The sequence below is a fragment of the Pyxicephalus adspersus genome, chromosome Z (assembly GCF_032062135.1).
Source record: "Pyxicephalus adspersus chromosome Z, UCB_Pads_2.0, whole genome shotgun sequence".
NCBI classification, from domain to species: Eukaryota; Metazoa; Chordata; class Amphibia; order Anura; family Pyxicephalidae; genus Pyxicephalus; species Pyxicephalus adspersus.
In genome coordinates, this window is record NC_092871.1 from 4,640,026 (window position 1) to 4,667,023 (window position 26,998).

General features: G+C 38.6%; 1 protein-coding gene across 1 annotated transcript in view; it reads right to left on the reverse strand.

Annotated features, from left to right (window-relative positions):
• TNMD (tenomodulin) overlaps window positions 1-26,998 on the reverse strand; it is a 58,229-nt gene that overhangs the window by 15,995 nt on the left and 15,236 nt on the right. Inside the window, exons 3-6 of the mRNA XM_072430316.1 lie at window positions 11,711-11,851; window positions 9,055-9,156; window positions 2,250-2,403; window positions 1,338-1,462 (exon numbers count right to left, since the gene is read on the reverse strand). Coding sequence (XP_072286417.1) covers window positions 1,338-1,462; window positions 2,250-2,403; window positions 9,055-9,156; window positions 11,711-11,851 — 522 coding nt within the window. The remainder of the gene's footprint in view (window positions 1-1,337; window positions 1,463-2,249; window positions 2,404-9,054; window positions 9,157-11,710; window positions 11,852-26,998) is intronic.

A 26,998-nucleotide genomic window follows, 5' to 3' on the forward strand; every position in this document is an offset into this window, starting at 1 on the left:
TTTATTTTCCTTCCTTGCTCTTCCTCTTCTCCTTCTTCTATCCCTCTGTTCCTTCTTTTCTACCTTTCTTCCTTCTAACCTTCCCTACATCCTACATTCTTTCTCCTTTCCTTTTTTTGCATATCTTTCATCTTTTTTATTCTTCTTTTCTTTTTTTTTTTTACTTTTTTTTCCTTACCTGCTTCCTCACTTTCTTTTATCAATACATTATTGTCTTTAACAGATAACTGAAAAAAAGAGAACTGCTTTTTAGGCAACTGCAACAGTTTACTTAAAGTATACAGTTAACACACTAAGCTAAAGAAAGCTCAACTGGGGCTAATAATGAGGAAATATGCATAAGTAAAACCATGATTCTATTTAAATACACAATGATTATCTAAAAGATCATGGAAAGCTTTGGGGAAATTGTCTCTTTTTCCCTACGCGTTTTACCAAATGGTTTTCTTAAGAGGGAGTTGAGACTAAATTGAAGATCTTAGGTGACACCAAGAGTAGGAATCTTGAGCAATATTAAGTATAGAAGTAAAAAAGTGGTTGGGATTAGAAGAAGGTCCTGGGATGATTTGTATTCTGACTTATGTATATGGTGCCAGGGGGATAAGTAATATTGAGGAGTCTTATTCCAAACTAGGGTTGCTAACCGGTTAGCAAGGTAAATATCAGAAATTGCAGAGAAAACCCGTAGTATGTGGAATGTCTCTAGACTGGCCATCCCACTCATTATCCCGATTCTTCTTTCCTTCTAACATCCTTTCCTTCTTTTCTTCCAATCTTCACTTTCTTTCCTTCTTACTTTTCTTCTTTCCTTTCCTTTCTTCTTTTTACTTCTTTTTTGATCCATCCCTTTCGTTAAGTTTTGCTATCCCTCTCACTCTCACTTCCTTCCCTACCTTATCCAATTCTCTCTCACTTTTTAATTTCCTCCCTTCCTTTCTTCCATTCCTCTCTCTTCCTTTCTGTCTTTTTTTTTTTACACCGATCTCTTTCTCTCTTTTTCCCATTCTTCTCTTTCTACCTCCCTATCTCCCTTCCTTATAGTCTTTTGTCTCTTCTCTCCTCCCTTCTTTTCTTCTTCTCTGCCTCTGTATCACTTGCCTACCTCCATCTCTTTTTCATTTCTTTTCTTTCTTTTTTTTCCATCTCTTCCCTTTTAATTTTTTTTTCTGTGTCCTTGTTAAAAAAAAGTTTCTTTCTGAGGAACTGGACAGGAATAGAGAGTAAATCTAATAGAGCAACGGACAGCAGTAGAAAACCAAATAGGGGTTCTATACCCCCCCAACAAAAAAATAAAAAACATAATTTCTGTATAGCAAAAGGAAGGCAATAAAGCTTACGTAATCATTAACGGGCAGGTCCTCCTCGGTCAGTGATCTGCCCTGGCGTTTATTGATCTGCTTATCTTCCCTCTGATCTGGTTTGTTCATTCCTTCGACATCTTCAAAGTCTTGAAACTCGGGGACTAAAAAAGAATTTTGCATCTTTTACTGATTTCTCCTCTTCGATTATTCATTTCATTTTAGCAAGCATGAGCTTTTTAATAAAACAACTGAAAGACTGCGGAATAGAAATCCTCAAACTTAAAAGCTTGGAAATGAAGCTTAAAAGAAATTGATTCATTTACTTGAAGCCGGCACAATATTTAGGCCGAGAGAACGGATCGTTTGGGGCCTCATTCCAGTTACAGCTATAAAGGAGATAAAATCTAAGAGAAAAAAATTTTAAATAGTGTAGCTTACAAGTTTCTAAATGTGGTGGCTGCTTTAGTTTTTTTTTGTTCAAGCTACAAAATACCTGCTATCCATATAATGGAAATAATGGACGGCAGCCCAATGGGACAACACTGCTTCTTTAAAGGTCAGCCATTGTCCCTCTAGGTGCAACGAGTTCACAAGCTAAAAATATTAAAAAAGGCTAAAGAAATAAAGAAGCTGACAAATAATTAAGGGATGGTAGTGGTAGGGAGCCAGTGGCAAATGTAGCCAACAGTGGGTACCTATGTAAAACTGATTTGGGCCCCCCACTAAACCTATTTTGTCCATTGTGGGGGTGCCAGTTGGCTGAAGAGGGTCTGATGCCCTTGTGCAAAGGCACACTCCTTATATCTACCCCCGTGGAAAACCATTCTGTGCCCACAGTTGTGTTGCATGTATGGTGGAGCACCTCCATAGCAATTGCACCAATTTTCTAATTTATCTTAACATTTGAAAATAAAATCTCTTCCATTTGGTCATCCCTATCCGTCATACCTGTTTCCGAGGAAGGATAAATCCAGTGCACGGACGCATTGTTACACAGTTCAGAGATTTTGGAATTCTTTATGAATTCTCGGTCTTGTATCGGTTCTTTAGCTGGAACCCAGAACACGGACTGTTCAAAGATAGTTGTAGTGATTTCACCTTCCTAAGAAAAACAGACCATTGTAACACAATAATTATAATAATAAATAACCAAATATAGTATATACATTTTACAATTCAAAAAAAATAAATAAATGAAAGTCTAATTAAACCCCGTTATGCATAAAATTAAAAAGTTGCTCCCTCTGTCACCCACCACCACCAGTGAACATTTTGCTGCAGCTCTTTGCCGGCTTTATGTTGATGTCCATGGCAGTGTGCCGGCTGATATCTTCCTGAATCAATGCTAAGTGGGAGGTTCTGCTTTTAATAGAATCCCCTGGTTAGTCACAGTGTTATCATTGAAAACTCCTCAGCATCTTCAGCATCATTCCAGATTTGGAGCAAACCTGAAAGTGAATTTTCTGCTTATTCACTTTAAAAAGGTAGAGGTAGGCGGACCAATTAAAGGAGCAGGAGAATGGGAATTCTGGAAAACCATGCCTAAAGACTGAGCACTGTATTGTGGTTGCATAAAAAGGTTGCTTGGACTGGGTAACTTTACAACATGGGGTTCTATTTATAAAAGAGGAAATCCAACATTCCCTCAAACATTCTCTGATGGGAATAACTTACTGCCATTAAAACACATGAACTTGGAAGATTCCCACAAGGGAATGTTTGAGGAAATGTCAGATTCCCTATTTTATAAATAGAGTTCATCTTTTGCATGTGACAATGATATTCTTTCCTATATTAAGAAAAACAGACTTTTCCTTTAATAAGTAGAATCTGTGCCAATCATTGGGTGCAAATCGAACAAAAAATAAATAAACATCTTTTATTGAAAACTAATAATGATTTAATGTTATTTCATTATATTCTAATACATTCATTAACTACATGTATAAGGATTTGCAGAGCCCTATGGATTAGCTAACGTGAATCAGACAGTGACTGCTTTGATAAATGTAAGCTTGTCCCCTAGCAGGTGACATGGTATTGCTCATGGAGTGAGTGTAAGTGTTTCCTGTATCACACCAGAGCACTCTACAAATGGTGAAGGGCCAGAAAACCCTAGTGGCCACCTGATTACTGCAAGGAGAAAACCAGGTTGCTGATCACAGACTGTCTTCAACAGGAGTGAGCAGAACAGATGGCATCAGTATAGGGACAAACAGAGATCAGGTACTGGGTTGGCTGGAATCCCAGGAAGGAGCGCAACCAGGAGGCCAGGGTTAGAGGCAAGCAGGAAGTGAGAAACAAGGTCAAGACAATAGCAGGTCAAGGTCAGGTATAAGGAAAGACAATCAGGTAAAGTAAAGCTGGGTAAAGTCACCGGTAACACTCTCAGGATACCGCAACCAGGTCCTAGAACTAATGAAGCTTTAATTGGACCAGCCAAAAACAGGGCAGGATTGTGACCAGGAACCAATCTGCTCCTTGGATGCAGGACATTCTCTCTATTCTCCTCCAGCTACATGCAATGTGCTGGGGATGCAGATATATACAGAATGACTGAAGGGATGCTGGGGATGCTGCAATATGCTAAACAGGAGATCTGTAGGTAGAGTAGTAACATAATCATTTATATATGCCTTATGTTTAGGTAAGAACAAGCTCTGGAATGGCTGACTATGTCAGGTATTGATGGTAAAAACATTAATTGAACTAGATCATTTTCTTTTTAGTTTTCAGGGTATCTATTAGAAAGAAAACATTATCCACAGTACTCAAGAACCAGGGCCAATTTTAGGTGAAGGCAAGCTGGGCAAATATTATGTGTCCTTAAATTCCAAAGGGACCCAAATAACAGACTTGCAGAGGGGAAGGGAGCTGCAATGCTCACCCACTTGACATTTTCCTGGGCCCCCAAGGACATTTTGCCAGTGCCATTTTTTGCCTTCCTCTGGACCAAAACTACTGAAGGACCACATTTTTATTTGTTTCAAATACGTTGCCTATTATCTGTGTAAACATCTTTCACTAACTATATTGAAATCCCAACAACACCGATACAACTGTCAGTCTCTTGTCAAGCACCAGCAAGTCTTGAATTTTGAGTTGCATTCTTTTTATTAGACTGACAGGCACTTGGAAATGTTCTTGTCAATCAATAAACAGTAGCATCTGAAGCCATATGTCCAGTTTGAGACTCGCTGACGCTTGTTTCTAAAAAGTCTCACTCGAGCATTGCCAAGGAACATGGAATTATTCCAGGGTACACAGGAGTTCTTACACTTGGTGCCAGTTGGCGTATAACTTCTTACTTACGAATAATTAACAAGGGTGACAATCTTCAGAGATAAAACCATGGGGTGTCATTTTTCGAAATGAATGCCAAAGCGTTTTCATGGGATGTGAGCTTTAACATATATATATATAATAAAGCGTAAGCTGAAATAGCCCGTAACATTTTATAATTGAAGTCTAATAGCTCTCCTCTGCAAAACGTTTGCTAATGAATTATATGAAATGTACTGTGATATTTGGCCAGATGTCACAGTACTAAGTTGTGGGCGTTGTTTATAAAAACTGTTTTCCTTTTTTAACCCATAAAGGTCCAATAGACATGGAAGGTAAATGGGAGTAGTGGTCAGGATGAGTGTTTTAAGGATGCCAAACACCCCCTGGTTTCAAAGGAGCAGGGTGTTGCCTATATCTAGTAGGGCTGGTAACTCGTTGCTCCTCACATTCTTTTTCCATCACCAGTTGTCCAAGAATCAACTCAAACCTAAATGAGGATGAAGCCAGCATGCCAATGGTGCAACCTGAACAGCCTTCCTTTACTTATTACTCTAACAACAACAAGAATGGCCCTAGTTTTTAAAAGAAAACCATTCAATATAATTATTTTCTAGTCATTAATCCAGTGCTCAACCTTTTTACCATGGCAGAACCCTTGAAATAACTTTCAGGTGTTAAGGAACCCCTACTATAAATATTATATCCACAGCTCACAGTACATTAGCATGCTGGGTCAATGTAAGAATGGCTCTTACATTGATGGCCATTGGGAAGAATTTCACCCTTACAAATATCTGACTTGAGAGGCACAAATTGAAGATTACTAAAGGAAAAGTTTCTGGAGGAACCCTAGTTGAGAAACACTGCATTGATCTATTATAAATGTTGCATAGTGTACTGTATGCCTAGCTTTCAACCACCCTGTCTTTACGGTTGCAATTCTGCTGCACGATTTCAATCCAGAATAGTGCTGTCACTCTGTTACATGGAGTTTGCTAAAAAAAGGCCATCAAGTACATTAAGCTAAAAATAAATAAATAAACATACTAGACAACCTGAATTTTCCCTTGAGAAATTTAGAGGCACTAATGATCCAGAGGAAGGCAAAAAATCCTTATACATGTGGATCAATTTACTCTAACAGGGAAAAAAGTTACTTCCTGGTTCCTTGGATCTAAAGTCTCTGGTGTCATTTCTATTAAACGTTAATGTCCAAATATATTCTGGGCATCTAGAAACACCATGCTTTTTCTCAGCAAAGGGACTCTGAAAAACAAAGCCTGCTTTGAACTTTTGCAACTAGGAAGGTGGTTATTGCAGAAAAGTATGGATGATGTCCCTTCTGGAATAAGTATTCTTACCTGCCTGATTTTTACCCAGCTTCCTGAGCAGCTCAGCATTTGCTGCCAAGGATACCCGGCAATCCCGACCTCTCTTGCAGGTGCCCGGACTGTATAAACTCCCATGGCCCTGCAGGGGCGTAACGTCGTCCTGGCTCAGCCAATCAAGATAGCTAAAGACCGGAATGTGAAACAGAAGAAGATGGCGATGGTCACAATGGAATGGGACCGTTGAGTATCAACTGGGTTTAGTTTCACCTTAACACTTCTCCTAGTCTACATCCCATATGTAATTTGTGGCTCTTTGGTCGTTCCAGTTTAAGAACTGAGCACTTACATCTGAGTCTTATTATCAGTTTTTATAATGGTGCATTGCAGAGTTCATTCCTCAGTTAACTGCATGTCAAAAGCACATTTTTCGTCCTAATGGCCATACTCCTTGAAGTGTCCTTATTCTTAAGTGCTAGTCTGGGGGCAATATTTGTGACAGGTCCACTTGAATAAACCATCACCTTCCCCTTGAAGCTTGACTCCGTGTTCAGATTTGTTTCATTATTGAGAATAATCAGTTATGACTACAAATAACCATAGCAAAGGATTTTTATTTCTAGATACACGGTAATTACAGGATGATGCTTGTATATTTTCACAATATAAACGTCAATTTCATTGTTCAGCCCATATGACTCTGACTGTGTAATGTTGACAGGTTCAGTAAATACTAATAGGCTCTCTGATATAAATATCGAGAAAAGTCATTTACGGACCTACTGGACCTGAGTTCTACCCAAAACTACAATTGAAGCAAACAAGAAACAGAAGTATTGACTCCTGCCGTTAGCAGACACAAAGCACAATTGGCGCATTGTAATACATTTCTGTTACATCTGAGGGCAATTACATGGACTCAGACCATATTTACAAGAGTGACAAAATGTTCCAGTTTTTCATCGTCAAACTGAAAATCATTATTATTTAAAGCATAACATCTGACAGTGGAAAGCGGTCTTTTCACAGAAAATAAACCCTTTTATAAACTGTAGATTGTATATATTTATGTTTAGCAAAATGTTCAAAACCTCATGAAATAATAAAAATGCAACAAAGAAATTTTATTCCTAAAGTAAAGCCTATGGGGGTCAGGACACTTTAAATTGGTATTTTAGAATTAGAGATTGGATCCCCAAATACCTTTTCGAACCTCTCAAGAGTAGAGGAGAGATCTCTGTATTTCCGATTTCTTTGACTATCACAATGGGGGTTTCCTCTCATTTGTAATTTTTTATTGTGAAGCAACACGTATCGATACGTATTTGTAATGGTTTAGGCATTTTTTTTTTTTTTTTAGGAAACACCTATAGGTTGGCACTTGAGACTCATTGGAAGGTAAGGTGAACCAAACCCATGTCTGTAGTTGGTGCAGATAGTTAGTAGAGGTCTTCAGTTGCCATCAAGTGAGCCTGGGCTTTTGGGAGGTCCCTGAAGCTTAAATGAGGTGGGGGATACATCCAAGTCATACCTCCTTTTTAAGGGGTAAGATTGAGGTCAATGTTGAGATAGGGTTCATGATGAATTAAACTTGCACTTTCATGTGGGCTAATATTAAGTATTTTAATACCCAATGTGAATGCTGTGTACAGCTAGATGTCGTAGTAAATGGAAGGCAGCCTTCACATTGATTGATTATTGTTAGTAGTAGTACCTACTGTGAAGTTGCTGTGGGGGATTCCTCGTAGCAGCAGACAAGGATGCTTATTTTTAATTTTTTTTTCAGCACAAGGTGTTTGGTGAACACAAGATAAAAAACAGCAAAACACATAAAAGCCCCCCTGGGCCACCAACTACCCCTTTGATGCCTCTGTTACTAAAAGTAAAATATAAAGCCCTTTTGCACAAACAAAACTTACTCTGCAGTGTTTGTCCCTGGAACTCTTTTATTTTAAAGCTTTGGGAAGTCAGCGAGCTCCCAGCAATCTACTGCTGACTACCCAAATAGAGGACATGTGCTCTGTTAAGTCCCTGTGAAGACCCAGTAATGGACCGGGTGGCCAAGGACCCCTCCTAACTATTCAATGAGTGGCTCCAGGACCCATAACATCAGCTTCAAAAAAGCCATTTGTCTGGCAGAACTACCACACATTTCCCTGGAGCCATTAACAGACAAAACACCTTACCTTGGGTGCTGCTGTACATACACCCCATCCATGACTTTTCTGCCTAAGCTAAAGGACTTCTTGTAACGCTAATAACCACCAGTCAATGGCAACAATGTCTGACATGTACATAGTAAATGGCCAGGAGCTGAATTGGTAAATACCGTTGACAGGTGGTTGTTAGTAACTGTTCCAATCCTAAAATTGACCAGCAAATGAGAACAATCAGCACAATTCACAGTTACTATATATATATGGGGTATAGTGTTTGTCTGCTCGGGTTAGCCTGGGCTTAGCTAACCAAACCCGGGTGTATCGTACTATCATTAGGTGTAATGTACTACAGAGGGGTTTTAATGCAAGAACATGGCTTGAAAAGTGTTTGCACATGTATGCAACTTTTTCAAACAGTTTAGACTTTTTCTGGCTGATTTAGTATTTTACTCTCTGGCAGGTGATATGGGATGACCTAAGATGCAGAGTCTAAGTGATACCTGTTCTTCACCAGAACACCTTGCAAGAGATGAGGGGCCACCAACCCTAATGGCGGCTGGGTTACTTTGCTGTTAGGTGCCACCAGGTCCCAACCATCAACCTCTCCCTGACTGTGAATAGAAACTGAGAATTTGGTATGGGGACAGAAGACAGCAGGCATAGACACAGGTGAAGCAAAGGAAGGGCTAGCAGGAGGCTTAGTCACTAACAAACAGAGGTCAGTACAGGTGGCAGGTAATCAGGAGCAAAATATGCAATAGAGCCATAGCAGCTGGGGCTTGCAAGAAATATGGATCTGTGATCGAGACCTCAAATGTCCTCAGCTATAACCCAGACCAATAGGTCAACCAACATGTCTTCTCTACAGACAGTTCTCAAAGATCTGCAACTGTTTCCAGAGCCACATGGAAAGATACGCCGAACTTGTGTCTATATAAACAGATTTTTTTTTACCATTGGTAGCAAAACATTTCAGCTTACCTCAACTTCCACCAACTCAGTCTCAACAATTTCAGGTATTTCTTTGCTTTGTGTCTTGATGAAACATTTTTGTAGATCAGCAAAGTAAATTCCAGTGATGCCCTGTGATTGGAATGACAGAAAAGAAAGAAATATCAGTTTTCTGCAGAACAGAGAAATTTCAAAATAGAGGAACTTTCCCCCCATACAGGTTTACAGTTCATTAAATTCATACTAATCACACTAAAGTATACATTTATGTAAAAGAACAAATTATTCCACCTTGTCCATTATTTATTTGTTTTTATAATTGTAAATTTCATTAACGTGATGTGGTTGTTATTTAAAATTTATTTTTCTTACATTACATTCTATTGTTTTACTAATTTTGTATTCTTTACTTCCAGAAATTATATATATGTTGTAATTAAATCCCATAACCTTACCCTTCTCTTTTTGTCAGATACCAACCCTTCACCCGGTTCTCCTCCCTTATCTTTCTCTTCCAACTTTTGTCATCATTTCCAGTGACAAGAGAAGGAACAAGCGTTGTGCACAGCACTGTTCTATTCTATAGGAGAGGAGAGGGGAAGATGGGTGGAAGGTACCTTGCTGCGTCCTCCTTCATAGAAAACTACCTTTGTTGCCCCTGGTCCAGAAGAAAGCTGTACACATGTTAGATTTTCCCCTGGTAGACCAGGATTGTTCCTCTTGGATGGCAATTATTTAGCATACTTATGTAGCCTAACCTCCTGGTAAGACATGCTACAGCTCCATTCTTTGCTGGACCTTTCCAAGAGCCCAGGCAGCTGGTGCACCTCCAGGGGGATAGGTCCATGATGAGCTCATAAGACATGGGTTCAATGCCAATAGACCTAATTCAAACTGTAAGAGGTGGCAGAGAGGGGACAATGCTGGAAAGGAAGTATTGTAGCTAACAAAGCTAAAAATTGGCTTTGGAAATCTTTTTTATTTGTTATAAAAATATTTTTAGTCTTTATAGACCTCTCACGCATGATTTACAATTTTTAATGGGAATGCTACATCCCAACATATAGGTTCCTAAAGATTTTACTATATGCTATTTAACCCTCAAAGAAAGGGACTTTTAAGGCATTTATCATGTGGTAATTTAAAAAAAAATATAAAAACTAAATGATTGTTTATTTCAATGTTTTAAACATTATTAAAATGTACAATAACACAAATTCCCTTGGTTCAATAAAACGGTCTAAACACTAGACTGTATTTTCGTCTCAGAACTACATCTAAATGCTTTTGGTCTAAATGCTTTTTGCAGACCAAGGTTTTTCGCTTCCTAATAATCATTTATAATATGGCCTAAAAATCTCTTTTATAACAACTATTTAGTCTTCTCAAACACATGCAGGGTTTTCCTTGGGGGACACCAGCTCTCTGGGTTTGCTATCGTTGCATGTGCCCGTTTACTGTGCCTGAGGAAGCTGCATAAACTTGGTGTCCCTTTTCATTCATATGGACCCTTATAAGTTATGTTGGTAATGTAATTTAGGCTGTATTAAAAATGATCATAGGCCTCATTGTCTCGTGAGGAAGGGGAATCGTTGGTTTGCGAAACGCGTTGAATAGTAGTGATGAGGCTAATATGCAGTGAACTTTGAGTACTGTTTTACTGAGCCATGGACTATTGTGTCCAAAATATGTGCCACTGTACATTATATTTATAATAAATATTCATTTGGTTGTTATAACTTATTTGAAATTACCATATGATGAATAACTTAAAAGTCCCTTTCTTTTCTTTGATGGTTAAGCAACCAGATAATAAAAATCTTTTCTAAAAAAAGCTTCAATTACCTTAATTTTAGCCCTGATGTAGGGGCCGCAGTTCACTGCAATGTGTGGGCTCTAGAACCTTCAATAAACCTTTTAGAGCTTTATTTAGGACATAGACATTCCCATTTCATTACAAGGGTTCCAGTCTCAGTTCTGGTTTAACAAATTCTGTGGGTCCATGTCAATTTAGAATGCTTTTGCAATCATTTAGAATATTTGAATGTGAATTAGAATTGCATTTGGCCTGTTTCCAGCATTTTTGACATGCTTTGCAGTGACACCGGTCTTTTTTATTGCTTTCTGTCCTTGATTCTTGTGCTGATAACAGGTAAGGATTTACACAAACCGGTGAGTCCCAGCCCACCCACTAGGAGTCTCCGGTTCCGTATCTTTTGACCGAAACTCTATGGTGCCATTATTATTCAACACGGTCATAAACCGGCTGTATATTTATTTTTACCTGAAACTTGCTGCTTTTACATTTTTGTTTGTTTTGCTTTATATAGGTTTATTATAAACTCCTGAACTGTATTACCTTGAATGCTCATTATTTTCCTTTATTGATAAAATATCAGCATTAAGAAAGTCATTAAAAATAATCCATTCCCAAATTGGACAGTTTTCTATTAAAAAAATATTTCTAAACTGTATTTGTGGTTTGAACAAAAATAGAAATTTTTTTGTATTGAATCCTCAAAGCAGATTTTCATTACTATCATTTCATTGCAGAAACTTTGTATTCTCTCTAAGCAGCCAACGCAATTTAAAAGTCATTTTACGACTCTCTTTTTTGTAAGTAGATGAAAGTCTATTATATTTGTACAAGAAAATGAAGCAAAAAAGCAGTTCTCCGAGCACTAACATGTTTAAAGTCGTGGATCTCTACTGCTTTGTCTGTGCCGTTGTCCGTCTGAAAAGTTTCAATTTTGTTGCGCGGATCAATTTCCATCAAAACCGTTGTCTTCTCGCCTGCATTGAAGAATTTGTATTCCACATCATAGACCTACAGTAAGACAAATGGAAGAGAAATGCGGATCATATAGGACAATATTGTTTTACAGTGGTGGTTGGAGGTGCAATTTTGATTTGTTTGTTTAATCAAATACATAGTTTTCAAAAACACCTTACTGTAAATCATTAGAAATCCTAAAGTGCACCATGTCTGTTTGTCATGGCATGTAGGAATATACAACAATGTAATTTACTAAGTAAAAAAAAAATGATGTCATCAGTCTGCTACAAAAAAGAGGAAGCATTTTCTTTTGTCTTTTCCCCCAATGAAACCAAGGCCGGATTTTTGAATAAACCACCCAGGCGGTGACATGGCCACTAGAAGGTGCACTCAGATCTTCTAACTGCACTGTGTTGGCCGGTATAGAGTGCAGTTTTCTGCTGAACCTTCACAATGGTGCAGCTGTAAGTTCTGTGACGCAGGGAGCCTTCTGGTTATTTGTCACCAGATGATTACTGGTAAGTGAGCTAATTTTTATTTCCTTTCTCTCTTCCTCACTTTCTGACCTGCCTCGAGAACCATCAATCCTGTGTGGCTCAGTCACTTGCACCATGGCGCTGGCTCTTAAGGAATTATTGCAACATATAGATTCCATTTGGATAGTGTCCTGTCCAAAATTTGAACCTGTGACCCCAATACTGCAAAGGCAAGAGTGCTACTTGAGCTACCCTTCACCCTTTACTCCCCTGTCAGCCTGATGTTTGCATGGATTTTCTTTCAAAAACATCCCCCAAATAAATTAAAAAAGAAGGTGCACCTTTTCCTCTTTTTAGTGATGGTTGCTAAGGCTTGAATGCCTGTAAGCAAATAAGAGCGAAATAAGGATAGGAACGACTTTTTATGGCAACTTTTTATTACTGAAGAAACTTAGGGTTTTAGTATTTTAAGCTAGGCAAAGCTCTACTGAACTAATAATCAGCATATGAGTATGAGTGAAGAATGGATCACATATTGAGTGTGGTACAATTAGATCTCAGAATACATAATTCAAAACATTCGGTTGACTTTTACCCGACACGATTTACGTATGGCTTCCTCATGGGAGGTTAGAGACTGAAATGAAAAAGTTCGGAGTGGTGGGGGTTTATCTACAGAACCTTTTGAGATCCCAACAGTTTCAGATCATGGAGTAGTATAGTATGGGGAGTATCTCATTTGTTGGCTCAGAGGAACAACACTTATTAAAAGGGTCCTGATAATTGGGTTATTCTAATGGTAATAATCATTCAGATAAAAAGAAATGCTAAAGATATAGAGAATGACAAAAATGTCTATTGGAGCTCTTTTTTATTACCTCTAAATAAATTATACTTAGATTGTGTTCATAATATATGGTTATGGTAGGGACATTAGAGTGTCAGCTCCTCCGAAGCACAGCTAGTGATGTGATAGCTTTGTACAGCATTGCATATTATGTTGGTGCCAATAATAATATTATTGTATACCATATTATTTGTATACCATATAATAATAATGTATAAATGATTTTTAAAGTTCCCCTACCCAAAAACCCTACATTTAACCCTTGCATTGTGAAGAAAGGTTCCATTGCAAGCGTAGTTCTGCTTTAAATCACACTTTACTATATCTTCAGCTGAGCAAAGTCAACTTAACGACAATATCTGGGGAGCTCAAAAAGTCACCGAGTGTCACGTGAGGCCTGCGGAGATAAAACGATTCTACAAGCAGATGTTTGGTGTGTGTTTGACTGCCAGGAACACGCTGTAATGACAGCCGAGTATTCATCTAGAAAGACTTGTAATATACCTAACTGAGTTCAAAACATCTCCTTTCAAAGCAGGCAGAGTGGGTAGATGTTTCAAAATAATGGATTTTTGGCAGCTGTTTTTATTTGCGCTTAAATCTCCAAGTTCAGAAAAAAAAAACATGAATAGGGAATGTGTGCTTGATGCTATTCCATGGCAATGAGAAATAACTGTGTCTATAATCACTGCTGAATTTGCAACTTTTATTTTTTTTTTTTACATTTTGTATTGACAATAAAAGAAATAAAGGGAGAAAAATCATTTGAAATGAGAACTTTTCCTGTGGGTTACTTTGCATTGATGAAGGCAGAATAAGTTGGCTGCAGCTTTAACTAACGCACTTTGCTTTTGGTGCTGTTTCTCTATTTTACAATATAATAGCCTAACACTTTCTATATTATTAGCAGAAATCCATATTATTGAAATGTAGCTGTAAAAACCTGATAGGTCCATATCTTAACTGGTAGTCTTCAATAATTATTTTAAGCTCTTCCCTGGTCCATATATATGTGGGCTGACTAATAAACAGGGCTTTCTCCATGTAGGAGCCTGCTGCTGGGTGAAAAAGCTGACAACACTAAAAAGGTACCAGAGCTGTTTGTTTATTGTGGGGAATAAAAAAGTGACTCTCTGCTGGTCGGAAATTGAGTTTCATATCATATATATATTCAGCACTCCTAGTTATGCGAAACGCGTCTCGTGAAATAAAATATTTCTGTTCCCTGAGCTTCTTGACCAATAAAACATCTTGAAAAGGAAAATTATGTCTTTTGCTTTTGGGGACTTTTTAATAAACTCAAGAGGTCATTTTGAAATTATTTTTTGATTCATATTATATGGATACTTTCCTCTAGATGTACAAATACACTTTTATACTTTGATTGTTGTTTTTATCTTGTACTCAATACATGAACAAAACATAACTTCTTTGAGTGTTTTAAAGTCCAGCTTTCCTCAATCCTTTCGGCTTTTGGTAAATTCCCAGAAATAAAGTTTAGCTAATGGCACAGATGAGCAGATCTTTAATTTGTTCTATGTTATTGCTGTACAAAGATCTTCTGCATTGATTCTATGTTTATTTGCTTTTTTGTTGAAGTCCAGGACAAACCTGCTTGGGCTGTTTCTGGGGGTCCCTTTCTAATACGAGGTTCTCTGCTGCTAATATCAGTTGAGTCTCTTCAGCTTACAACATTTACACTCACTGGCCACTTTATTGGGTACACCTGTTCAACTGCATGATAATGCTAATTTTTAACCAGCCCAGGTGCGGACAATGGGAGGTACAAAGAGTGCTACTGTACAAGGTACCTGGACCAACTTCAGCCAACATGGACCCCCACAGGGATCCCAAGTCAATTTAGCAGGGGTCCCAAGTTAGTTCTGCACAGGGGCCCGCTGTTGGCTAGGTCAGCCACTGAATCAGATAAATCACATGGCAGCAGCTCAATGCATTTAGCATGTAGAGGTTGTCATGATGTTCTGCTGAATCTTAGACTAAAGAGGTGATTTAGGTGAGTTTGAATGTAGCATAGTTGTTGGTGCCATGAGGCAAAAAGGGGATCCTAGAACCTGGTACTAGCAAGGTGAACCCTATAAAGTGGCAGGTGAGTAAATAATAATATACAGTGATTTGGCAAACTAAAAGTCATTCAGTTTACATTTTCTTGAAGCAATCACCTAGTAGTCATGGCCTGGGACCCGGCTAACGTTCTGTAGAGGGAGAGCAGTCAGAAGCTGGCACAGCTGGAAATGATGGCTGAGCTGCAACAACGGGATTCTGACACAGGAGGTGGGTGACTATCGGGCAGCTGCAACTACAGATGTCATACATGTAGGAGGCAATTGGCAGGCAAGGGGCCAATACCGCATTATAAAGAAGCATGACATCCTAATGTCCCCCCCTCCCACACTGGGTAGTATTATTATTAATATAAATATTATAATTTTTGAACAGGATTTATATAGTGCCAACATATTATGCAGAACTGTACATTAAATAGGGGTTGCAGTTCTACTAAATGTGCGGATCATTTGGACCTTTTCCAACGAGTCGTCAACCAATGGTATCTTACACCGCTTAAATTGTCTTATAAATCCGCTCAACACTCCGAAGAATGTTGGAGAAAATGTGGGAACGTAGATACACTACACCGTTTATTATGGTATTGTAAATGTATTCAACCTTTTTGGAATAGAGTTTTTGGGCTGATGTTTGATATTGTAGGTACACCCCTTTTGCCTCAACCAGAGATGGCGCTATTACATGTTCATTTGGAAACCTTCCCCATAGACGTTTTAGTACATATTATCCTGGGTGCCAAATTTGCAGAAAATGGAAAAGCTTAAATATACCTGATGTTACAGAAGTGATTCATGATTTAAAAATTCAATGTTTGATGGAGAAAACGTATGCGCTTATTCATATCCAATATGATAATTTTGTTAAAAGACGGACGATATTAAAATATTCAAAATGTGTGCTCTGATCACTTATAATTAATGGGATGCTTACTGTTATTTGTTTCTTTTGTTTATCTTTGTCTTTCTTTCTGTTTCTTTTTTTCTGTTTCTTATTTATTTGATTGTATTGTTGTAGTTTTCTTTTAGTTTATATAAAACAATTTGAAAATAGATCAACCTGCTATGTGCTGTAGGATGTCTATTGACATAGTTAATGTTGTATAATATGTTGATTCTTTAATAAAAACTTAATGAAGTCTAAATAGGGGTTGCAAATGACAGACGAATACAGACAGTGACACAGGAGGAGAGGACCCTGCCCCGAAGAGCTTACAATCTAATAAGTGTGGGAATGAACATACAATAGGAGAGGAGATATGGAGTGGTGGGAAGTAGTTACAGTTGCAAAAGACAGAAGAAGATGGGTAGGCAAGTTTGAAAAAATGGGTTTTGAGTGCTCTTTTAAATGAGCCGAAAGTAGGAGCAAGCCGAATAGGACGAGGAAGACCATTCCAGAGAGTTGGGGCAGCTCTAGATAAGTCTTGCTACCCTGGGGGTGATGAGGTTATGAGTGAGGAAGTCATTTTTAGGTCATTGGAGGAGCGGAGAGAGCGGCTAGGGGGGTATTTTTATACCAGGTCAGAATGGTAAGTGGGACAACAGTGGACAATGGAAGCCAATGAAGAGAACTACAAAGAGAGACAGCAGAAGGGGAGCAGTGGGAAGGATAGATGAGTCTGGCAGCAGCATTCATGATAGATTGTAGAGGAGAGAGTCAGGTTAGTGGAATACCAGAGAGGAGGATGTTACAGTAGTCCAGATGGGAGATAATAAGAGCATGTACAAGGAGTTTGGTGGTCTCAAGGGACAGGTAGGGGCGGATTTTGGAGATGTTGCGTAGGTGAAAGTGACAGGACCTGGAAATGTTCTGAATATGGGTAGTACCCTCTTGGTGCCATGATCTTATAATGTGTAGAATTTATAAAGGAAGCAAGATCATGAAACTATTATACTGCCATGCCACAAGCTGAGTGCTCTACACAAACCGCGTTTCCTTTCCCGTTGTGCAATCTGATCTGACAACTTGATTTATGGCACAAATTAAATTAAAAACTGGAAGCCACAATCTTTGTTTATTAAATGTATGAAACATCTGCGGTGTCTCCCCACAGTTACCAACAGAAATAAATGACTAGACGGAGCGTTAATAAAATACAGGCTTGTTCCCTGTCCTGTATAAAGGAACTTCATATAACTAGTACTAGACAACCCTAGATAACCCCTCTTTCCCCAATACAAAAAAATAAATAAATAAAACCTTATACATCAAGCTTTGCACCTAGCACTTTGCTAGGATTCATGTCAATGCTGGGGATAGTTTGAGTATTGCAAGCACCATTTAATTTACAAAGTGCCAAATAAATGGAGCCCCTCGGAAATGAATCTTAGGGCTCATTCTCCCAATAGCAATGTGGTGCATTTTACTAAATACACACGCATTAATGTCTTCAGTGTATGGAGTGTTCGGGTGCCATTAACAAGTAATAGCAACCCAGTTCTCCAATGCATTGCGATGTGGTGTGTTTCCTACCAGAGATGAGTGAGAATTAACATTAAATTATATTAAACTTAACTTAAATTTCCTCGATTTTCCGATGGTTTCGCGAAAATTTGCCGAAACGATTTCGCTAAACCATCGGAAGATCGAGGAAATTATAACAGGAGGATTCACAGGATCCCTGAGCACTAGAGGTTAATTATTCTCTAGTGCCCCCGGGATCTCAGTGAATTAACCGAGCTGCAATCATTCTTGTGCAACCCATTTAACCTCTAGTGCCGGGATCGCACACTGAACTGATCAATGGAATGCATCCGTCGCTGCATTCATTGATCAGTGCTGCCCACGTTTTTTTTTTTTTCCCCTGAAATTCAAGCTCGATCAGCGAATTTACACCGGCTGTTCTTGCTTACAATTTCAATAAGCGAGAACGGCCGAATTTGCTGCAAGATCAAGTTTTAAAAACTTGCTCGCTCATCCCCATTTCATACATCTTACTGGATTGCAAACGGAGCAAACATAAATCTCTCAGAAGTTAGAGCTTAGAATCATATTATTTTAAAGTATGTCAACTCTAAATCTATTTTTAGCATGTTTGACTTTTATTTTGTGTAATCTGTTGCAAAGTTTATTGCCTGGAGATGTTGCAGGTGCCAGCAATTTTTTTGTAGAATGACATTGGCAGTAAGCCATTATTAGTTGTTATTAGCAGCATTGTCAGCCTGCATTGTGTTTTTCTTCAGTTGACTATTGGTCTGTCTATTGGATTTGTTACAAAAGCAGCCCAACAGATAACTGAAGGTGAGCACAAGGAAACCAGACAATGCAATGCACAGGCTTAAGACTCAAGTGATCCCATGTGGCTCCCAGGGCTGGAACACTTGCACTGCATTACTGATGTTCTTAAAGCACCACCACATTTGACAGATAACAGCAGTGAGCAGAACTGCAACACTTACTGTTGCCCCTATTCGTTCCCAATGGAGCTGTAGCAAGGAGATGCTACCATGTACCATGCAGTGGTTGCACGGCATGACGAAACAGTAAATGAACCTTAACCTCACCGCCAGCATGACCATAAGGTTACTATTGTACTGGTAGGATCTCACATATTCTGTAGTGGGGTGTCAAACAGCATGACGAAACAGTAAATGAACCTTAACCTCACCGCCAGCATGACCATAAGGTTACTATTGTACTGGTAGGATCTCACATATACTTGTAGTGGGGTGTCAAACAATGTATCAAAAGCCAATTTTCTATTTTAGATAGAGTAGATTTCTTTGGAAAAATTTCTTCTCACTTTCTGCTTATCTCAGATAAAACAACAGGACAGACACATGATCTTGCATAAAATATTTTTACCCTCAATGTAATTCACATTTAAATGATTTGCTATTCCATTCTTTGCAATCTTTATTTTTAGATCTGTTAAGCTGGTAACATTAGACCTGGATTTATCCTCGGAATAAAGGCATCTGGATCCGTATTAAGCCTTTAGCCGATGTTGACAAAGTTAAGACGCAATTATTAGCTCTGTTTGTCATCACATCAGTGTGAAATCCTGGCAGCATCTGCGCGATTCGCAATCTGATGAACGACTGTCAAGGAATGAGGAGGAATTGGCACATCTGTTAGCCATGATTGTTTTGTACATTCTTACAAGCCTTCTCCTACTCCATCGGAAGTGAAGCCAGGATGGATCGGGACTTCCAGCGTTTCCCTCCGGCCCACGGCACATATCCTAATGTAATTATTGTTTCCAAACAGGTTTGGATTTTTTGCGATATGCCCTAATGATATCTAGATTAAGAATTAATTGTTCAAATAAAAACAGCTTGTTCGAAGCCTTGGGTGATAGTTGGAGGATAGAAATCAGACGCCTGTTCTTGTTTGACAGTCTTTGGGATAAAAGATGTGTTGGGGGTTACCAGATCCTTTGTTAAGTGTATTAAGTCAGGGGTTGGTGGTAATGGGAATTTCCATGCTGTTGGATCAATGCTATACAGCTCACACATTGTCTATGAAGATTTTGTGTTTTTGATAATTTTAGGGCCTAACAAGAGCCAAAACTTTTTTCAAAGTGGGCGCACTTCCTCATTTGCTGTCTAGGGACACAAATAAAGCACATTTAGCACAGCAAGGAGGGGTTAAAATGTCAACACCTATTTTTATGCTCTGCTGGTGGCAATGACACCCCCCTGTTTCTTCATAGGGTTAGTAATTGAAGGACCCCCTAATGGGCTCAAAAAAAAAAAAAAATAAAGCTTTACAAACTTAAACTTTTTTTCAATTGTTAGATTTCTCCTTATCTTCTATTCTGGTTACAATACCAGTTGCAACCCAGACGAAAAGAGAGCAAATGTCCCAAATGGGGACAGAAATATCAATGAAAACGTGACAGAGGCAAACTAAAAGTTGGTTGATCTAACTGAGCATATGGTGACAAAATGAAGAGATTGCCTTCAGTACATTAATATTTAAATTTTCTATTTTTTGGCTTTCAGTCCTTTTCTGGCTATTAAGCAACCTTTTTGTCTATATAAAGATCATGAAAAGCTTTATTATTCAATAGGAAGGCTTGGCATGGGGTCAAACTCCTCCAATTAGTCTAAAACTAAAGATTATAATTTGTGTACGTCAAACAAGGCCGGTGTCCACTATTGGCCACTTAGGCACTATTGGTCGTCTTGTGTTAAAGTATGCATTTGGCTAGGTTTGTATGGAAGTGCTTATAGGTAGGATGTCTCACCAAGTTGTTATCATGATGACTTGATGATCAGGATTTATCCAGGGTTGTAAAAAATATTGTTTAAAATTTAGAAGAAAATGGTCATCAAATGTGCAGCTTCCTTGGGAGAAGGAAGGGAGGTCACAGGCTGTTCTTTTCAGGAAGCTCCAGAGGGTTTCTGGAGGAATAGTTGAGGAATGAAGAAGTGCGCCAAAGTTGGGCATAAGCAGGTGCAGGTCATAGGGTACTTTTCATAAAAGCCTGCTACTTTGTCTTAAATAAATAACTGATTCTCTTCAATGGTAATTATCTGTTGGGGTAAAGTTATGGGGGAAGCCATTGCTGACTTTTTTGAAAAAGCAGGTGAGCTCTAAAACTAAGAGGGCTTCCATACTTAAATGAGAGGAATGGGATTCCCCAACTTCAATTTATTATATTCCTTGAAATTGCTAGATGACACAGTTACAATATATGCATAAAACTTTGTGAACATCTAATTATCACTTACATGGCCACAAGTTGGTGGACCCACTCCAGGTTTGAGAGTTCAGGTATTTCAAGTGAAGAGTACTGTTAATGATACATGCATACAAATTCATTTTAGACAAGTGTGGGCTTCCAACCTGTGATTAAAGGTTGATGCATATACTTTAGTGCTCCAGCATGACTGTACCAAAGTCCACAAACCAGCTCCATAAAGACATTATTTGACCAATTTGATGTAAGAGAATAAAGGGATTATAATTTCGCCAGAAAAATCTTTCATGTTCAACAAGGGGTCTGTTCATAGGCTAGGGTCCACTTTTGGCCATGTGGGAACTATGGCCGTCTTGTGTTAAAGTATGCAGTCACCTATGTTTGAATTGAAGTGCTTATAGATAGGATGTCTCAATCCCTAAGGGGGTATTAGTTTTGTAATGATCCTTTACTGTTCCAGCCAAAGTCCACAAAGCCAGCTCCTCATAAACACGACTTGACCAGTTTGGAGTAAGGGAATTTAGGTGACTTTCACACAGCCCTGACCTCAACTATATTGAACACCTTTGGGATGAATTGGAATGCCAATTCCAAATAAGCCAGGTTTTCCCCAATATAACCCAACCTCATATAGGCGCTTTTGGATGGATAGGCTTCAGTTCTCACACACACAATCCATAAAACTTTTGGAAGCCATTCTGGTGAAAATCTGTTATGGCTGGAAAAGGTGTGACTTCTCTATATTAAAGCCAATGATTTTAGAATGGTATGACCAACAATGTGGTGTTCAATTGGCCAAACACACACTTTTTTGTTTTACCTAAAAGTAAAAGATATAAGCAAATCTGGTGAATCACACAAATCCAATAATAAAAAGGGGATCTTTGGCCATATTTGTCTGAATATTGATCAAGCAGAATTTGACCACTTCTCTTGCTGATGTCCATCATAACTGTATTTCTCTATCAACAGTTTCTGCACTCAAGTTGTGGACAGCACCTTCCACCCAGAAATTTAAATTGGAGCTCCAGTTGGCCACCACAGTATCGATTGTAGGCTTGAAAGGACAGAGCCACTTTATTCTTGGCACTAATGGTTCTTCTCAAGCATGGAACAGAATGGTTGCATGTTAGCTATATATTTATTTACTCATGTTGCTAAGGTAATATTTGCTTGTATTACATAGGTATGAACTGTAAATGTATTGCTACCCTTTATTTTCTATTTTGCATTTTGTGTAGCACAGAAGATAATCAGTGTTCTCCCCAGCCACTTTTAGCTGGGCACACCACTCAGCACTTTCAGTAACCACCAACTGTTTTTATGTAGTTACAGCTTCTTCCCACCGGGCTTAATAAAAATTCTGGGAAGAATACTGATAATAATGCTATATAAATATTAAGGCCAATCACTAGGTACACAGCAAGATAAATTATGAATATCTTCTAAATATCAATTGTTTGCCTTGTTAGCATCATGTATCTGTTGGCCAACCTCATTCTTTACTGATTGATGCCGTTTCCTCTCTGCTCTGACCACTGAAAATAGGGAGAGCTCCTCCTAGTGGTCAGAGTGGGAGGTATCGGCATCAATCAGGCAAAGAATGGGAATTCCCGATCAGTGTTTGATCAATCAAATAGCAATGCTTTATTTTCTAATAAATTTTCACCCCAATAAATAAATATATAAACTAGTGCATGGCTGGCATAACGCACACATCCAAAGCAGAATCTTTAAAGAATAAGTATTAATTTAGTTAGTGTTTTTTATAATAAAATAAAAAAATGAATTTGCTAGCAGCTTTAACTTTTTCACTACTTAAAAGAATGGCTATAGCAAAAAAAAAAAAAAAGAAAAGAAACTCTAGTAATTATGTGGCTGTACAGTCAGCCGTGCCCAATTTCAGTATTTAAATCCGGCCCTCCGTCTCTCGCTTTGTAGCCGGCTTTATCCTGTAATTGCAACTCAATTCCTGCAGGCTGATTGTAAAGATAATAATCTTTCTGACAAGTAGCTTGGCTAACTACCTGGACCAGAGGGTCGGCTGTGGGGTCAGGATTATTACCAAGTCCACTGCGCCAGGAGCCCACTTAAAACAGGATATCAACTGAACACTAGGAGCTTGGAAATGCAAAGTGATTGCACTGTAATTTCCCTAAGAGCCGGCAAAAAGCGAATTAAATCAGCCTAAAGCACGCAGGATTCTACTCGAACTTTCGGTAACTTGCAATTTGCAGGCCAATCAGCATTCAAAGATTGCTCGATAAAACAAGGTTTTGGAAAGCAGAGATGCAACAAGATAGATGAGCTGTGTGACAATATTTCTACTCTTTTATAATATGGGAGTTACTATTTAAATTAAGCTGTCATTTGCAAAAATATTCTAAGTGAAAGGTCCCAGAAAAAGCAAAGGATCTAATAAAGAGGACAACTTACCCTACCCCAGGTTTTCTCTGTATGGTTGTAAAAGTACCAAATGATGAAGTACAGTGGTACCTTGGTATAAGTCCATAATCCATTCCAGATCCTTGGACTTATACCAAACATAAGAAATTTAAGGAAAATGATTAATCCGTTCCCATGAAAAAAAATCCTATTGTTATTGGCATAATATACATTGATAGGGCTGTATGAAATAATTTAAACACTGCTTAATGCTAAAATACATAAAAACAAAGCAATTAGATGAAATAAATGAAAATTTACCATCACTTTACCTTGCTGAGAAGAGTCGAGGGCCTACTAGGATGGTGCTGAGACGGGAGGAGGAGGAGATGTTAAGCGTGGGTTGTTCACTGAATGGTAGCAAGTGGCGTACTGACGCTCTTGGGCAGTCTTGCCTTTGTCTCGAGAGAGGTAAATAGGGGTACCGTGTGGTGTTAGGACTCATTTTGACCCATACAAGTTCTAGCACAAAGGTTGTTTACCAAGCAAAGGTTGTATACCAGGCAAAATTTTCCGTGTCCAAACAGGATTTATACCAAATTGGACTTATTCCAAAGAGGACTTATACCGAGGTACCACTGTATATTGCAGGACTAGTGGCCACTTCTGGTACTACACTGTACATTATAATGATAGAGGCCTGTCTACATACTGGAGCAGGAGAGAAGACCAAAGTTGCATCTGCCACAGGACTGGGGATTAGTCCCCAACTGATATCACTGCTTCTGGATCAAAGGACCCCTTCATTTTGTGGTGTGCTACTCCTGGACTTATAGCAAACTGCTGCTGTGCATCCAAAAATGGTAAACCAAACTGCAGGTTAATATTATTATTATTAGTAGTAATAATAAAAAGGATTTATATAGTGCCAACATATTACGCAGTGCTGCACATTAAATAGGGGTTGCAAATGACAGAGGAATACAGACAGTGATACAGGAGGAGAGGACCCTGCACAGAAGAGCTTACAATCTAGGAGGTGGGGGAAGCAGCACACAATAGGAGGGGAGATATGGAATGTTAGGTGAGTGGAGAGGGTTTCAAAAGACAGAAGAAGATGGGTAGGCAAGTTTGAAAAAAATGGGTTTTGAGGGCTCTTTTAAATGAGCAGAAAGTAGGAGCAAGCGGAATAGGATGAGGTAGACCATTCCAGAGAGTCGAGGTAGCTCTAGAAAAGTCTTGGAGCTGTGCGTGTGAGGAGGTCATGAGTGAGGAATTCAATAGTAGGACTTTGGCGGATCCAAGAGAGCGGCTAGGAGGTTACACATTTGCATGTGGTTGGGGCTGTGGTTGCAGTTCTTTCAAAAGCAAATGTACAGCCAAACGTTACCTTTTGCTTTTTGGAAAAGCTCTGTCAAATGCAAAAATTGTTTCCAACGTCTTGGAATGCCTTGAATGGGAGAGGTTGGTACTGCAGCTGAGCTTAGGCCAGAACTTTGCAGTTAACCGTGGGTCTGAAATGGCCCTTAGAGAACCCCACTACCAGACAGGCATCAGGAAGCATCAAGCAAGCAGTGATGTGGATACCCAAAGGAGAATCCCACTCCAAAAAAAAAAAAACGAAGATCCTGAACCAGAATTCGAGACCCTTAAATAAAACATTCAGCATTTAAGGAACCCCTTCTATAATAAATAGTAATACTAAATTAGTAATAATAATACTATATTCACAGCTCACAGAATATTAGTGTGGTGGTCAGTGGGAAGAATTCCTCTTACATTGCTGGCCATTGGGAAGAATGTCACCTCTACAAATAGCCAAAAGGATCATTGGGGTCACTTAGTTTGACCTGAGATGCACAAACTGCTCATTAAAATCCTAGAAACCTATGGAGGAACCATAGGGATCCATGGAACATTGCATGTAAAGTTGCCCTGGACTGTTTCATGTTGGCAGTGACGGGAATGTCATGTGACTACAAGTACAGATGATTAAATGGGCATTTAGATGTTTATAGTGCAAGCAATCGTTAAGAAAAATTATCCCTATACACTGAAATGTTAGGATTCTCCTTGCCTTAGAAAAAAAATAATCCATGGAAGACATTTCCTTATTTGATTACCCAAATTCATTGCTGAACATCCTATCGTTCAATGAGAATCTCAGCCATTTTTTTGTGATTCGGATACCGCTGACATACCCAGCAATCCCCAACGCCAAGGCAGCCAAAATAATCGGCAATAAAATAAAAGTCAATATGTTGCCTTAATATCTGATGCACCGGCCGGGGTAAGGACAGAAGTACGATATAAATATTTCATATAAAGTCTCGCTGATGATTGCTTTTAAGATTACAGTTCACAGTTAGCTTGCAAAGTTTTAAAAAAAGGAAGCTGACAGAGGGAGAGAAAATGATATCCGCAGTATTTAAATCATGCGAACAGCCGGCCTGGAATATGAGTTTTAAAATAGTTCATGTGTGAGGTCGAGAATATTTCATCGCCGATCTGAAATAGTTCTGAAATCTGTCCTTTGTTAGAAGCGGCTTTTGCTTGGGCCGACTGACACTTTTTTCGAGGTTCTTGCCCGGTCTGGATAATACATCAATGCTTCTATTAAAATACAATAAAAAGTGCATCAGAGAGGGGGCCGTCTGAGCGCCAGCGAGCCAAAGTTTGATTTAAACGCACTGTAAAAAGTTTTCATTAAGGCTTTCAGCAACGGTCTCTGCTAACAGATCAGTGAGCCTGATTTATTAAAGCTCTGTGAGACTGGAAAAGACAGATTATCATGGGAGAACCTGGGTGATCCAGCAAACCTGCAATGGATTTGGTCCAGGATTTAAAGCGCTTGCCGCTTAGTAGCAAATGATTTTTGAAAAATCAATTCCAGGCTTGATTGATCACTCATGTTCTCCCTTGATAATCGATATTCTCCAGTATTGCAGAGCTTTAATAAATCAGTCCCAATGTGAGATATGACAGAGCCTTTTTTCCGATCTAAGTCATATTACAGAATAGCTGAATGAAAATAAAGCATCAGAAAGGCACAATAGTCTGTTTTTAAATAGTTTCACCTATGCTTCACCCAAATTTAACCAATAATTAATACATTTCTGTATGTAATGTAAAAAAAAAAATGAAACGTAAAGAGATAGGGCCCCATTTTTCAATAGTTTCTCCCATCATTCACCTAAATTTTACCCAATAATAAACAGATTTTTGTACATTGGATGTAATTAGAATATGCATACATTATAAGTAAAATTTAATTTACATATTTTCTAATCAAATACAAAATAAAGCCAAAGAAATACTTAAAGAGATAGGGCCTATTTATAAATGTTTTCTCCCAAAATTCACCCATATTTTACCAAATAATGAATGAAAAAATACACCTAAACAGCCACCACACCACAATACCGAACACCACCAAGCAAAAACGTTGCACATCATAGTTTGCTTGACAGAAAAAAAACAAGCTGTAACCATTAAAATTCTAAAATGAATATCTGTATCCGTCCTTTGGGAACGAAGCTGCCAGTTAAAGTCGCCTAATAGTTTTCTTTAAAGTACTTTCAATTAATTTTCATCGCTTTCCGTCTTGTCACGTTATGTTAAATGCTCCGGCGGGACTGCTGCTAAGTTTGATTATTTATTTTTTCCGCCTCTTTTTTTTTTCGTGCTTATTATTGTAGCTGTTTCTTGGGCTTGACAGAATAATATTCTCGGTAATAAGAACGTACAACAACAGGTTGACT